This window comes from Camellia sinensis, chromosome 7, assembly GCF_055761805.1.
Source record: "Camellia sinensis isolate YWXY chromosome 7, ASM5576180v1, whole genome shotgun sequence".
NCBI classification, from domain to species: domain Eukaryota; kingdom Viridiplantae; phylum Streptophyta; class Magnoliopsida; order Ericales; family Theaceae; genus Camellia; species Camellia sinensis.
The window spans coordinates 198,664,240-198,680,608 of record NC_138967.1 but is presented as its reverse complement, the minus strand read 5'-3'; the positions used below and the strand labels follow the sequence as shown (position 1 = coordinate 198,680,608).

Below are 16,369 nucleotides of genomic sequence, written 5' to 3'. Positions count from 1 at the left end.
ACGGGGTTTTTACCATAAAATATAGATATAAGCTGTGAAGTCAATTTTTACGTTTTGGTTGGTAGACACTCACTAGTACAAATGAGAACGACAACAAAAAAAATGAATAGGATTGGAGAATGAATGAGGCAGTGGAGAAAAACAAATGCAACAACCCTTTTGACTCCAATGCTTGTTAGCTCCTCCATGTTGGACTTGACTACCAAACCATGCGTGTGGATTTCAATCAACTTGTGTTTTGATTATAGATTTAATCTGGGTAGAAATTTGTAGAGAAAAAAAATTAATTAAAAAAATAAAATTAACTTATATTTGATCCATTTACATTTTCTTTTCTATTCGCGAATCTCTATGAATTCATAAATCAAACATAAAAACATATTCCATTTTAATAAAATGAAAAGATATCATATGAAGGAGAGAAAAATATATAAAATTTATTAATTTGTAAAACTTTCCTTGTACAAAAATATTGTACAACAGCACTATGTCGCCCCCTCCCCTAACCTAAATGATTTAAATCATTGGAGGGAAGGAGCCACACAATTATGCAAAAGGTTTTGTAGGAGTGAGAGATAGGAGAGTGTCGGGATCGATTCAGGGTCAATTTTGAGGGAAGCAACCATCGACCCTCAAATCCTAAAAATTTATAAAGAGATTTATGAACGAAAAATAAAAATAAAAAAAGAAAAAGAAATTGTGAACACATCTAAATTGTTTGGCAGGAGCAAATTAAAACCTCAGGATGGGGGTGATATTAGTGATGGCAAGTCCAGGTCATGCACAAAAACAGATGCTCGATTTTCCACCTTGGGTGGTTGCTGTGGGGGTGCACAGCAGCCACTGTTGTGCAGCCATTTGGGTCCTTTTCGGGATTCATTTCGATAATTCGAACTGTTCACATTTTAAAATATATCAAGTAAAACATACCTGTAAAAAATCGTATTAATCGGATATCGTTTACCCATTCATCCACTCACATTTGTATCTACAAAAATAAATAACAATTGAAATTTAAAGTATTAAAATGAATACAAATGTGAGTGGATGAATGAGTAGTATGACAAGAAAATAAAAATCAATGTGTTTGGTTTGAATTTTCTAGATTAAGTTTTTTGAAAACTGAATTTTTTAATTTTCGTATTCTTTTGTTTTTAGTGAATATTTTTTAAATTTTAAATATTTTTTTTACTTTTTTAGATGCACCTTAGTTAGATGTATCTAAAAATAAAAAAATTGTAAAAAATATTTAAAAAAATTAATAAATACATAGAAATACAGAAAATCTACTGAATTCTTGTATTTTTTTTTTATATTTTTGATATTTAGTGAATTTTTAAAAAAAAAATTATAATTTTTTTTACTTTTTAGATGTATTTATGTTAGGTGTGTCTAAAAAATAAAAAAATTACTGAAAATATTAAAAAAATTCAGTAAAAACAAAAAAACATGAAAAATAAAAAAGTAAAATTTTTTAAAAAATGTTTTCTGAAAAATGAAATCAAGCAAGCTGATTATGGTTTTTTTCCAAAAACAAAGCAAATACATAAAAGAATCCATGAAGAGTATATAAAAGTTGATCTATAATATAGGTACTCTCTTCCCTTGCATTGCTTTCAGAAATACCTATCAGAACCTAACAAAACTTTGCATCCATTGAAATTGTGCACCCCTTGGGGAAGTCTCAAACCTAGTTTCAAGAACAATAAGCTTTGCGTATTCTGTGCTTTCACTAGGTTTTCACCGACACCAAAGCAGTGTAAAAATTCACAATTAATCACAAGTCACAACTCAAATTCATAACATAAGCAAATCTAATAAACAGTTCAACTAAAATAATAAATAAATAAAAAAAGGTAATGAAACTTGCATTAAATCAATGCCCCACGACAAGGGTACAAAATGAAGCAAATGAACAGCATTGCTGATTAAATACGTTTTACCACAAGTTTCCTGGTTTCCCACACAGTACATGTAACTCGGCTATTCGTCACAAACTATTATGTAAACAAAAGGCTTGATAAGTTTATTTTCCTAACATCAGAAGGCATTATTTAGTGCCTACCGCCCCTCAGTGCAAGCACAAGATGAAGTACAGAGCCACCCTCAATATTATAATCTTTAGCTGTTTTATCATCTCCAAGCTGCTTTCCAGCATAAATGAGCCTGCAGACAGTGAGAACATTAGAAATCGAAACATCCGATAATTTCTTGCAGAATAACCACACAAAAACAGTTGCAATTAAGATTAAAAAAAGCAGAAATTCTATGTGATTAACAGTAGATCAAAAAGCACACAATCCGTGAAATTAGAAATTTTGTGAAATCAAATAAATATTCATAATAAACACCATTCCAATTGAAAATCAAATAATTATTCATAAAAAGCACCATTCCAATTGAAAAATCATGAGAGAATTCATGCCACCAAATCCCATAAAGATAGCACAATACTGAATCACATAATCAAGTATAATCAACCTTTTCAAATCCAATACAGAATACACAAAATATATTGAATTTATGTTGGTATCCTTCAATAGCTGCATGCAGAATAAAATGGGCATTTAAAGCTGTAGAAATTTAATGTATAAAGAGAAATGATTGTATTATTGATTGATGTTAATGTTATATATATTTGATAGTTGTATATTACAAATGGTGGGTGGCTCATTATATAGGAGAGGGTGAGTGTAGTAGGTGAGGAGTAGGTGGTGGTAGGTGATGGTAAATTGGTGGTAGGTGATGGTAAATTTTAACAGCCTCCCGCAAACTCAAGGAGAATAGAAACTAATCAACTTGAGTTTGGAGAGAGTAGCAAAACAAGAAAATACATAAAAATAAACGAGGATAAGAGACACTGTATGGTCGTGTCAGACCATTGTAGAAGACAGTTTATGGGGTCATGTCGGACCGTTGTAGAAGACAGTTTATGGGGTCATGTCGGACCGTTGTAGCAGACAATGTTGTGACAGTTGTTGTGACAGTTTACGGAGTCTTGCTGGACCCTTGTAGAAACTAACCGGAATCAATGTCGGGACAGTTTACAAAGTCTTGTCGGACCCATGAAGAAGCTAACCGGAATCAATGTCGGGACAGTTTACAGAGTCTTGTCGGACCCTTGTAGAAACTAACCGGAATCAATGTCGGGACAGTTTACAGAGTCTTGTCGGACCCTTGTAGAAACTAACCGGAATCTATGTCGGGACAGTTTACAGAGTCTTGTCGGACCCATAAAGGAGCTAACCGGAATCAATGTCGGGACAGTTTACAGAGTCTTGTCGGACTCCTAAAAAGTCGCACCCTCAAAAGGTGTGCCCAATCTATCAAAAGGCGTGCCATCAAAAGGCGTGCCCAATTCATCAAAAGGCGTGCCATCAAAAGGCGTGCCCATTTTATCAAAAGGTGTACCGGACATGATGGCGAGGCGCGTGACTTGGCTTGCGCGCCCAGGTTGTCGTCTTGCGCCGAGCGGCGCATGATACGCGTGGCTGCCTTGGCTATATAACCAAGACGAAGGCAGAGGCTGAGGCAGAGAAAAACTGAGAGAAACCTCTGAAAAATCCTTCGTGTTGCTGAGAAAGAGAGTTCCTTGTGCTGAGAGAGATAGTCTGTAACACTTTGTTGCCCAGAAAATGGCCTCGTCTTCCCGTGGACTGCTCACCCTCTTTCCCGACCTCAACGAGTCAACAAGAGAGAGAACTGGTGCGGTGGCACTGGAACCTCAACCAAGCGCCCCGGAGTTTGCTCCGTTGAACTTTCCGATGCGGTCTGTGGAGCAAAGAATGGCAGTGCAGACGGATGTGGAAGCCAATCAGTATACATTGAAGTCATGTGTGGAAACCATGACTGCGGTCACAAACTTGTCGCACCGGCTGCAGAGCAGGACAAATGAGGTGCAACAGTTAAACTCCCAGCTGGCTCTGCTCCAACGCATGTATAAGGATGCGCGAGCAGAGATAAGTGTGCTAAAGACAGAAAACAAGGAGCTGAAGCGGAAGGTCACCGTGATGTTCCGATTTGGAGATCCACCATATGCTGTAGTGGAGGAGCAGGGAGGAGGAAACTTGCTTGGTGGTCTAGGAAGCACGGAGGCAACACCGTCAAGGGCCGTCCAGGACGGAGGCAAGAAGAAAAGACAGGCGGCAGTAGAGAAGAAAAAATCCCGCCTGTGTATGTGGTTGTTTGGGTTTTTTTTTTTTTTATGTAAAATGGTGATCGGGGTGAGGCCCGACATGAATAAAATAAGGGAAGGTTTGGTGTGCAATTCTGCCTTTGTTTGTTTGTTTTTTTTTTTTTTTTTTTTTTTTTTTTTTGAAATAATAAGAATAATAATAATATATAAAATAAAGTGTTGTGCCACGTCTTGGGCAGATCAAATACTTTGGAAAAAAAGTTGAAAGAAAAGTTGAAAATATGAGAGGAGAATGGGACAAGCCCATGTGAGTGTGAGTGAAAGTGGGGTTTAAAGAAAGTGAGGTAGTGGGTTGATTAAAAAAAAGGATTGTGGGTTTGAAAGTGGAAAGATGAGAGAGAGAGAGAGAGAGAGTGAATTTGTTTGCTTTAACAAGATGACAAACTTGGGCACAAGTCTTCCACTGTGAGAATAAACCCATAAGTTCTCTTAAACATCTCCCGAAGACCACCATATTGTTTAACAGAAATGCCACATAGAACTAACACGTAGAATGCCCACATGGATGCCCACAAGAAGAAACACACAACTGGTTTCCAAGAGAAACAAATTAGTTGCACTGGTTGATTTTTCAGTTCCTTCTGTTGACCTGTCAGTTCACAGGAATTCCTTTGCAGTAACAATTTCCTTGGGGGAGCATCTGGACCATAACCTAATAAAAGAATCACCAGTACAATCAGAATAGCAGGATAAAGGGACAAATGTGTTGCTATGACCCATCCAAAAGCTGCCAATGGAATTTGTCGTGTACAAGCTCCATAAAGTGACAATATGATGACCAAATTTTCAATTGGAGAAGTAGACAAACCCACACAACTGACTATGGTAAAAGGATTCCATAAGTACACCAGAGCAGCCATATCCCCAGATGAAAGAATCTCTGAATTTTCCAACAGTCCAACAAGGCCTAGTGATTTCAATCTTTGAGAATATGCTTTTTGAAGATTCAGGCCAGTTGAACGAATAAGCATTGCAGTGACAAAATCTGCATAGGGAGACATCGAGGACTGTTTCAACCAGTAACCTTCAGCCAGGCGGCGGAGGGAGGTGAGAGGAGTGGAGACTTTGGGACGAGAGGACATGTCTTGTGTTCTTACATCTGAACACATACACGGCACCGAGACAGTTAGAACAGGTCGGCGGCAGCACATGTAGCTCGCATGAGCAGTGAATGAGAAGGATGATGGACGGACCAACGACGTATTGGGTAGGCGTCGTGGTCAGCAGTCAGACGCAGCAATATTGCAGGTGCTGGACATGAAGCATGCAAACCATGCGAGTTGGGATGGTCGGCGACGGTGCCTGGAGTTGCAGCAAGGCAATCTGTATCTGCAGTAGGCCGAAATGAAACACTGGTTGCGAGAAGAGTTGGCGTCAATTCGAGCTAGCAGTGGTTTGAGTTGCTGCAGTGGTTGGAGGTTTTGGTAGGTTTTAATTGGTTGAGGTCTGGCGGGCGGTTAAGGCAAAGTTGCCACCCGCCAGAAGGCGAAGAGCACCAAGAGCTTAACCTTGCTCTGATACCATGTAGAAATTTAATGTATAAAGAGAAATGATTGTATTATTGATTGATGTTAATGTTATATATATTTGATAGTTGTATATTACAAATGGTGGGTGGCTCATTATATAGGAGAGGGTGAGTGTAGTAGGTGAGGAGTAGGTGAGGAGTAGGTGGTGGTAGGTGATGGTAAATTGGTGGTAGGTGATGGTAAATTGGTGGTAGGTGATGGTAAATTTTAACAAAAGCATAACTTAATCATTAGCAAACATAATTACATTCGCAAACATATTCTTGCGGACATCACTGAGAAAAAAAAAAAAAAAAACTATTTTGCATAAGCGCCCCCCCTTAATTCCTCAAATCAATAGTTGCTCTGAAGTATAAGCATAAAATAACCGACCATACTATGTAAAGAAGACATAAGCATAAAATAGTTCAGAAATTTAAAATCAAGAACACACGACATATCATGAGCCAACTGCATGGTTATTTAACTAACTGCAACATGGCTATAACAATTCAAATATTGAAGTTCAATCAATTATAAGAGTTAATACAAACCTTTGCTGCACTGGAGGAATTCCTTCTTTCTCTTCAACCCGTTCCTTGATCCGGTCAATGGTATCAGTTGGTTCAATATCAATTTCAATTTCTTTTCCAGTGAGAGTCTTCACCTTAATCATAGTTCCTCCCCTAAGCCTCAAAACCAGATGAAGTGTTGACTCCTTCTGGATGTTGTAGTCCGCAAGAGTTCGGCCATCTTCCAATTGTTTGCCAGCAAAAATCAATCTCTGTTGATCAGGTGGGATACCTTCCTTGTCCTGGTAAACACACACAACTTTAGGCTCTAGCTAAACATGAATGCAACAAGTCATGGAAGAACATCAAGAGATGCACAGTCCCAGACAAACTCCCTCCCCCACCATAGAGACCCACAGCAGGTAAGGAAGAAAAGAACACAAGGTGGGACTCCATGGGAAGGGAGAAGGAAAAATCACATGAAAAAAGCAAAAAATCAAACAATTAGTTTGAAGCCATGCAAATAAGAATTGTTGTATTGAGTGTGACATATGTGCAAGCACCAAACAAGACTCTACATTAAGCGAATGGCAATGATAAGAACATACAACTAAAGCTAGGTATGAAGAGGTTGAAGGTTCTTCTATATGAATAAATGCTCTTTGACTAACATAAACATTCAGAAATCAACCAATTTTATTACATTGTAGCAAGGCAATGATAAAGTATAAATTAAATGCATTTTTATTTGCTAAGCATTGAAGAAACTAACTTTGAGGCTCCTAATATGGTAAGCAAAGAATCAACCAGAATCATAAGCCACAATGTGATATAACTACCAAAGGCAAAAAATCAACATAAAGACCGACCTTGAAGAACCATAGTTCTGAACTTAAAAATAGCAGAGATGATTACAGTTACTGAGAGAGAGAGAAAGAAACTCATGGTTCTTATTTGTTGCACCCTCAATAGCTGCAGGATTCGAGAAGTTGATGCATCAATTGATATGTTAGTAATTAATCCAATTAGAATGGTTAAAATTATTGTAGTTTGACTTCCATGGCAGTTTCTGTGGATTTAGAATGAAATTTAGGGCTTTACATGTTACTCCTCTGGTGAGGTTGTATATTAAGATGTTTCTACTTGAATTTAGTTTCTTATAAACCCTGCAACCTAAAGCTTGGGAAGCCTCCAAAAATAAGAGAAACTAATGACCAATTCAGACAACAGTACGCCCCTCACTAATTTTCCTATATTCTCTACTCAATTTTACCTATCTTCTATGTTTCCCTCTCATTTACCTCCTTGGAACTCCTCTCCTATTCAAAAAGGGCCCCAACATATCGATTCTCTTCTCTATCTTTTTCTCTCTCATCTTATCTTCTCTTCTCTATTTGTCTCATCTTCATTATCCTTGTTTACTTCTTGGAATACTTCTCCCTCCTTGTTTCTTGCCCCTGACTTTCCTTCTTATTATCATACGGTCTTCCAAATCTCAAAATAAGGAGATAAATTTCTTGATATCGAGAGCATGTGTTACACATTGAACAAGCTGAATTCTTCATGCTTGCTTCTTGATTCGGTTTTGCCTTGTTTTTCATGATCACAAGAAAACCAAGCTGAGATCAAACAGTATCTTAGAGACTGTACACAATTAAGTGAAGTAAAGCAATGGTTTGAATCAAATGGCTACTTTTACCTAAGATTACCAACACTTAGTATCAGTAACCATAGTTAGATAAGTTGAGAATCCTGGGTTGTAGCCAGTGTAATAGTAATGCCGGGATGTGAAATTATGTAGCGGTGGTTCTGTTTGAGTCTTACAAAGTAAACCTATGGGAGGTAGTGGTGGTTTTGTTTATGAGGTCTTATTTTATCAGGTAAACCTATGTGAGGTAGTTTAAGTGCTACAGGCAGCAGGATTTTTTAAATGTCTTGCAATTTAACCACTCTAAAATTATATATATGCCCCCCAAATTTGTTTCTAGGGCATCTCAAGCATCTCTTTTTTTTTTTGTGTGTGTGTGTGTGTATTTTATTGGCATTTTAGATTTTTATTTTCATACTCCTTTAGCTTCAGAGTTCTCTAGACTTGAATTTTGCAATAATCTATTCAAAAGATATATATGCTACTGTAATAGTTTTGAAATGGGTTAATTTTACTTTCTGCCGTTAAACTATTGCTAAATTGTCTATTTAATCCATAAATTATTGATTGAGTCTACTAAGTTTCTACAGTATATAAATCAAGATCTAATTAGTTCGTAAAGTATCGATTTAATCTATTAAGTTCCTAAAGTATTTAATTCAAACATATTTAGTCTCTTAAAATATTACAAAAATAAAATATAAACTCATAAGTGTTATAAATTAATAAAAGATCATACCTAGTTAAAATTTTATTCCAGAGAAAACCTTAAATTTATAATCATGCTTTTAAAAAGTATTTTATTTCACTGTGTATTTAAATTGATATCTGAACCTAGTTTTTAGGCTTGCCAATAAAATTATATGAGTTAGATATACTAAAAGTAGAATCAGATAATTTAAATAATCACACTTCACTACAAATAATAATAGAACAAAATAATATTTTAATTAAATTATTAAAAAAAACTTCATGAAAAACTTAAAGGCAATCAATTAAAAATTATACGAAATTTGGCATATAATATTAAATAAATGCAAATAAGTAGCTTTTATAGAAGATAAGTAAGAAAATACTATAAATGATTACCATTACTCTTATAAAGGAAATTCACTAGAAGAATTGGCGCTCACTTTTTAAAGACATAACAGAAATTGAAGGTTTTTCTTGAAATAAATCTTAACTAGGTAGGCTATTTTACTAATTTATAATATGGGTTTATGTTCATGGCTATGAAGCATGGGTAATTCGACAAGCATGCCATACCCGTACCGAACACTTATTATCGTATGATACTTCATATGGTACGTCTGTATATGTACTGAGTATACGAAATACGTACTCAAGCTTTTTCTTCTTGATTTTTGATGTACTCAGATGTACTTAGTATATATCCAAGTCATACTGTACCTTAGTCAAAACAATAATTTTTTCTACTATAGAGATAAAATTCCTTTCGCTAGATTTTTTTTTTATTATTTGGGTAAACTACCAATAGGTCCTAATAGTTAAACTTAATTTCTATTAAATCCTATTGAAAATAAGTCCTAATAAAATCATTATTAAAAATAATTTTTTGTAGCAATTTTTTACATATATTACTAAAAAATTAACAATTAGTGACTTTTTTTTATCACGATTTTTATAAATTATCCTTAGAACTTACAATTAATGACATTTTTCTGTGATGATTTTTTTAAATTGTCGCTAAAATTTATAATTAGTGATATTTTTTTTGACAAAATTTTTAAACTATCGCTGAAAATTAACAATTAGTGACGTTTTTTTAATAGTGTTTGATGAAAAACGCCATTAATTATCATAACACCTATTGGACAAAAAGTTCACCTATTAAAACCTACACGTAAGTCCCCTTTTTTATTTATAATTTTATGCTTAGCATGATTTTAAAATTAAGTTATGGTTTATACCTTTACTTTTGGCATTTAATATTAATTATAAATTAGATCTTAACAAATTAAACCATTTAATAAATCTTTGCATTATACAAATTAAAAATAAATATTTTTTTACAAATGTTCTAAACTGTACCTGTATCTTACTTTTTTTAGATTTTACTATATCGACATATTTGTATCATATCAGTACCCGTACTTGTATCTGTGCTTCATAGATTCATAGACTATGCCATGGTTTGGCTAACATTTTGGAGCTAAATAATCACAAAAAGACAAAATAAGCTACATAAGTCAATAAGACAAAATACTACTTTTTATTTATAATCATTACACTTTTTCTCTCATAAAAATCAAAAAAGTCCCAAAATAAAAATCAAACGAGGCTAAAAAACCAGACTAAAACAGTCCTAGCACAAAAAAGTTGACTAAAAAAGCCAATGCCAAACAAACCCTAAATAAATTTTGATTTATATAATTTAAAACTTAATAGACCCAATCAATAGTACATGACCAAGTAGATAATTTGACAATAAAATACTAATAATTGATTTTTGGGATAATTACAGGAAAAATCCCCTGAGTTTGAGTCTTTTAACAAAATAAACTATTATGAATTTTCAATTTTGTCAATTTAAACCATAATTTTTTAATTTGTTTTCAATCTAAACCATTAATCTATTTTTATTAAGTAAAACCGACAGAAAAAAGTATTTTAGTTATAAAACTCAATGTAAATATACATAAAATGTCTAAAATACCATTTTTATTGAGTTTAATGACTGAAATACACATTTTTCGATCAATTTTACTTAACGAAAATGGACAAATGGTTTAGATTGAAAACAAATCAAAAATTTAGGATTTAAATTAATAAAATTAAAATGCTATGCTTTATTTTGTTATAAGAGTCAAACCCTAGGGATTTTTTTTATAATTTCCTCCCTGGGATTATTTTTTTTTTTTGGTAATTTCCCCTTGATTTTTTTATCAAACCAAACTAAACTAAGGCCAAGTTTGGCATATTACAAAAAAGTCAAAAAGCTAAAAAGTTACTTAAAAAGTTAAAAAGTTAACACTATTCACCAAAAGTCAACAATTACGGCTGCACAACTCTCAATCCTAATTTTGCCCTACAAATCAATTTTTACAATTTTTTATTACATATTTTTCCATAAAAAGTTAAAAAGTTAACTCAAACATCCATATTTTCTTCCTCAATTTTTTAGTCCAAAAAGACAAAAAGTACACTTATTTAGGACACCCCAAACAACCCCTTTGGGGTGATCCTAAATAAGTATACTTTTTGACTTTATGAAAAGATGTGCAATTTGGTAAAGATGTGATGTGGCCTAAATAAGAGATAATGTGACTCAAAAATAAGATAAAAAGATAAAAATATGTGCTAAAGTAAGGGATGCCAAACAACCCCACCCCACCCCCCACCCCCCCCAATAATTTCCTTAGTATTCCTCTTCCCCTCAGCCAAAACCCTGGCTCATTGATGGCATGTAGAGTTAGGGCAGTTGGAGTCTGTAACCACTATAATAGTTTGTGTCTTCAGTTCACATGTAGCTCTGCTCTGCCTAATGAAAATAAATAGGAATAGCTTCATCTAAAATTGGAACCCCAGTTAAGTGAATCACTCTACCCACAATATTTCACCCCAAAAAAAACAAAACAGCATGGTCCATAGAACTGTGATTTTACTAGCAAAGGGCAAAAAATTACCATATCCAAACTTTCCAATAATACATAAAATTAATCAGACACTAAACAAAATTAGGCTTTGACATTTTGGTTGTTCACATGCGTCTGCTTATAAACGAAAGTAGTAAAAAAAACTGCAAACCCATAAAAATACCAAGCATAGCAAACAAGCAAGCCAAAGTCTTAATCATTTCGAAAACAACTGGATTAAGCAAAGCCCTCAAATCACCAATAGATGAACATGGATTAAACCGATAATATACGAAGGCAATAATAAAAGCCCTAAATTGGAATAGAAGATTGAGTAAAAGTATATCAGCATAAGACCTGAATCTTGGCTTTAACATTATCGATGGTGTCGCTGGACTCGACTTCGAGAGTGATCGTCTTCCCAGTTAGGGTTTTAACAAAGATCTGCATGTTGTTTCTCACAGACACAATTAATTGACTAAAGAAAATGAGAGAGAGAGAGAGAGAGAGATGGATATCAACAACAATGCTGTGGAATGGTAATATATTTGGTGGTGGCGCAGAGCATTGGAATCTTGGTTTAGGATTGGAGTGGGAGAAGACGGAGGACCCCACAATTATTCCCGATTCGTAATGACAAATAATTTGGGGTAAATTATGCTAAATTTTCTTCAAAATTTTAAAAATATATATTTAATTTTAAAAGTTTGACATAATAATTTTATGTCTCTTTTTTATTAATATTTATTATATTAATAAAATAATATTATTATTACATCTCAAATATATATTTACCAATGATTACTTTTTTTTATTTTTCGACTATCTGTACTAATTTTAACAGTTTTATAATGTTAATATAATTATATAAAATTTATGAGATTTATTATTGATTTTTATTAAATTTTAGAAATAATAAGTGCAATTTATTCAACAATTTAAAAGGTTTCATTAAACAAAATTAAAAGAGTAAATTTCCTAAATTACATTTTCAGCTCCTAAAATATGACATTTTTTCCATGCTTTAAATAAATAATTTTATCACTTGGGTTCCTTAATTTTTTTAAAGAATTAGTAGAGTCTAAATTACTTAGGTGGGCTTGGAGTGGGCCCACTAAACTCGACCTATACTAGTCATTCCCAAAGAAAAAATTAAATTGATAATTCTAAGAATATAAATGTATTCTTCAGAATGAAACACATATACAAGACAAAGGTCTTGGGAGGTTAGCAAGTCAAATCTTATTAAAAATTTATAATTTTCTCTCATATAATGAGGACTGAATTATTTATATCTCCCAATAAGTTTAAAACATACAGAGAACCAAACACATGTTTCGCAATAGGTAGGACTCACATGACAACGGATTCACATTTTGTGAGACATTCTTATCTCTATGTTTATAAAATTGCTATTATATCATTCCACTATTTTGTATTGATTGTTGTGCGGTTGAAAATAATTGTTCACAAATCTATAGTCTGATTGTATAATAAAAAATCTAAAAGATAGCTTGCGGTATGTTTAGTTTTAAAGTTTGTTAATAGAAATATACTTTATAACTTGAAATTTCCGAGCTTGAAATTGGTCCGAATCTAAAACGACGTTGTTTTGGATTTATTTTTTTTTCTTTCCTCTTTTATATTTGAAACATAGGGAGAGCGAAGAGAGAGAGAGAGGAGAAGGAGAAAAGATGGAGAGGAGGAGGAAGAGGAGGAGAAGAAGAAGACGGTGATGGCGGAAGAGGAAGAGAAGGAAGATTGACGGTGATGGCGGCGTCTCTCTCTCTCTGCCACTGGTGGCGCCGATGGGTATCACTGTCCAGATCATGTTTGATTGTTGTTGTTGATGATGATGTGTTGTTGTTGATGTTGATACTCTCAAGCACAGATCATGTTTGATTTTATTTTTTTTTTTCCTCTCTATCTCTTTTTCTTGGTTCTGAGTTATGGAAGAAGCAAAGAAAAAAAAAACGAAGGAAGAACAAATAGAGGATACAGAGGAAGAAGAAAAGTGGGGGGGAAAAAAATTCAAAACGACGTCGTTTTGAATTCGGGCCAATTTCGAATTTAGAAATTTCGAATTAACTATTTTTAATGATAGCTTTTTAACATAAGCAAATTTGACTCATTTGAAATTTTTAAGGCCTTATGTTGACTAACAGAATTAAAAGCAAATGCATTAATAATCTCATAACCATTTATTATATATATATATATATATATTTAAAATTATGACCCTCAACTCTTCTCAATATTAAAAATTTCTAATTTTGTCGGATTAAATGTTCGCTGTATAAGTAATTTAATTACTAAAATTTACAATCAAGTATGAGATTGTGAATCAATAAACTAACCATTTCAATCCTATACTATAACCTCGTAATCAAAGATGCCAGGGAAAATTGGTACTAAAAAATTTTTGTTTAACGCAGTAGAATTTTTCAGTCAATTGACTTCAATTTCTACCAAATGAAATCCAAATGGTTGTATATCAATTATAAAAAAAATTAAAAAAATACGTACCATAAGCAATTTAAAACTAATTTAAGTTTGGGAGACTTATATGTAAATTTTAGGGTATGGCTGGACTGGATTGGACCGTGCTGTTGGGCCCGTGGAGGCCCACCACAGGTCCCATTTTGATAATTTGAACCGTTGAATGTGTAGAACTCGTCGAGTACTATATGTCTGTAAAAAATCACGTTGATCGGATATCGATAGCTATATGATCAAATCAGTTTCGTATTAAAAAATTGGACGGTGAACAAATTAAGGGTTGACAAAAAACTGTTTTGATCACATAGTTATCGATATCCGATTAATGTGATTTTTTACACACATATAGTACTCGACGATTTCTACACATTGAACGGTTCAGATTATCAAAACGGGACCCATGGTGGGCCCTCACGGGCCCAACAGCACGGTCCAGTCCGATCCCGGATTGGACAGAAGCCGTACCCTAAATTTTAATAGGTCTTATGATAATTAATAATATTTTTTATCATTATTATTAAAAAGGTTATTAATTGTTAATTTTTAATGATAATTTGAAAATTTTGTTACAAAAAATATCACTAATTATAAGTTTTAACAGCAGTTTAACAAAAATCATCACAAAAAAATCAGTACTTTTAAACTTTCGGTGACAGTTTGAAAAATTTGTCATAAAAACGTCACTAATTATAAGTTGGGTAAATTACACTGACACCCCCTGAAGTTTATATTTATTACAATTCTCCCTCACCTTTTGGAAATTACATCTCCCCCTTGAGGTTTAAAGTTTCATTACAGATTTCCCCTTTAACAATTTAATTTTTTTAAATACCATTTTTGCCCTCATTGGGTAAATTACATTGACACCTTCACATTTTAGAAATTACAATCCCCTCCCTAAGGTTTAAAGTAGCATTACCAATTACTCCTTTGGTTAGTATTAGTTAGAAAAAAAATTAATTGAAAAAAAAATTAATTGGAAAAAAATTTATTTGAAAAAAATATAATTGAAAAAAAATTTTGTTAGTAAAGCTTTTAAATTTCTGTTTAAAAACCAACGTAAGCTCAATTTTTTAATTTCCATTTTTTTCTCAAATTTATAAACCAAGACAACCATATATAAACCAAAAAAATTATGAAACAAATTTTTATGACAGTTTTAAAATTTTTTGTAAATATAAATTGAAAACGAAATGGTTACCAAACAGGCTTGATGGTAAAAATGTCAGAAAATTAACAAATAATTAAATAAGTTACCAACATAAGAAATGACTTATCAAAAGATTCTTAGCCTATGTATGGTTTGATTTTTAGAGTTGTTTTTTAAAAATTAAAAATTAATTAGGTTAAGAAATAAAAAATAAATAATAATTATCATTTAAGGGTAAAAAATAATTATCATTAACTTTTGAGCAGGTTATATACATACATATAGCTGTTTCAATTTAATTTGTAAAAAAATATTTCTAACCACTCAAAAGATAAAAATTATATTTTTTATTTCTTAACCAAATTAATTTTTAATTTTTAAAAAAAAATTCTAAAAATCAAACCATACATAGCCTAAGAATCTTTTGATAAGTCATTTCTTACGTTGGTAACTTATTTAATTATTTGTTAATTTTACGACATTTTACCATCAAGCCTGTTTAGTAACCATTTCGTTTTCAGTTTTCAATTTATATTTACAAAAATTTTAAAAACTGACATAAAAACTTGTTTGATAATTTTTTTTGTTTATAAATGGTTGTCTCAGTTTGTAAATTTGAGAAAAAAACGTAAAAATGAGCTTACTTGGTTTTTAAATAGAAATTTAAAAACTTTACTAACAAAAAAAATTTTCAATTAATTTAATTTTTTCAAATAATTTTTTTCCAATTAATTTTTTTTTTTCAATGAATTTTTTTCCCAACAAATACTAACTAAGGGGCAATTGGTAATTCTACTTTAAACTTTGAGGAAGGGATTGTAATTTCTAAAATGTGAGGGGTGCCAATATAATTTACCCAATGAGGGCAAAATTGGCATTTAAAAAAATTAAATTGTTGAAGGGGAGAATCTGTAATGAAACTTTAAACCTTAAGGGGAGATGTAATTTCCTAAAGGTGAGGGGGAAACTGTAATAAGCATAAACCTCAGGGGGTGTCAGTGTAATTTACCCTTATAAGTTTTAGCTGTAATTTATAAAAATTGTGACAAAAAAATGTCACTAATTGTCAATTTTTAGCAGCATATGCAAAAAATTATCACAAAAAATTATTTTTAATAATTATTTTACTATAATTTATTTTCAATAGAATTTGATAAAAATTAAGTCTAACTATTAAAACATATTTATAATGTACCCAAAAAAGGTAGTCACTTATACGTTTGGATTTAATTTTTTAAGAATGAAAGTAGATTTTTCCAAA

The 16,369-nt window shown here is 32.5% G+C and overlaps 2 protein-coding genes across 2 annotated transcripts; both read right to left on the bottom strand.

Annotated features, from left to right (window-relative positions):
* Positions 1 to 1,843: 1,843 nt before the first annotated feature.
* Positions 1,844 to 12,154, bottom strand: LOC114283125 (ubiquitin-NEDD8-like protein RUB2). Its single transcript, XM_082880350.1, has 3 exons — positions 11,817 to 12,154; positions 6,258 to 6,517; positions 1,844 to 2,166 (listed from the first exon to the last, which is right to left on the bottom strand). Exons 1-3 carry the CDS (start codon positions 11,907 to 11,909, stop codon positions 2,055 to 2,057), a joined length of 465 nt encoding a protein of 154 aa, XP_082736476.1. The 5' UTR covers positions 11,910 to 12,154; the 3' UTR covers positions 1,844 to 2,054.
* LOC145795562 (uncharacterized) lies at positions 3,573 to 6,015 on the bottom strand. The gene has a single exon (XM_082880348.1). It carries the CDS (start codon positions 5,344 to 5,346, stop codon positions 4,564 to 4,566), a length of 783 nt encoding a protein of 260 aa, XP_082736474.1. The 5' UTR covers positions 5,347 to 6,015; the 3' UTR covers positions 3,573 to 4,563.
* Positions 12,155 to 16,369: the final 4,215 nt, after the last annotated feature.

Coding starts and splice junctions, on each gene's coding strand:
- LOC145795562 (XM_082880348.1), bottom strand. CDS start 5,346: ATGTGCTGCCGCCGACCTGTTCTAACTGTCTCGGTGCCGTGTATGTGT.
- LOC114283125 (XM_082880350.1), bottom strand. CDS start 11,909: ATGCAGATCTTTGTTAAAACCCTAACTGGGAAGACGATCACTCTCGAA. Junction 6,518..11,816: donor ATGTTAAAGCCAAGATTCAG/GTCTTATGCTGA, acceptor TGTGTTTACCAG/GACAAGGAAGGTATCCCACC. Junction 2,167..6,257: donor ATTCCTCCAGTGCAGCAAAG/GTTTGTATTAAC, acceptor CACTGTCTGCAG/GCTCATTTATGCTGGAAAGC.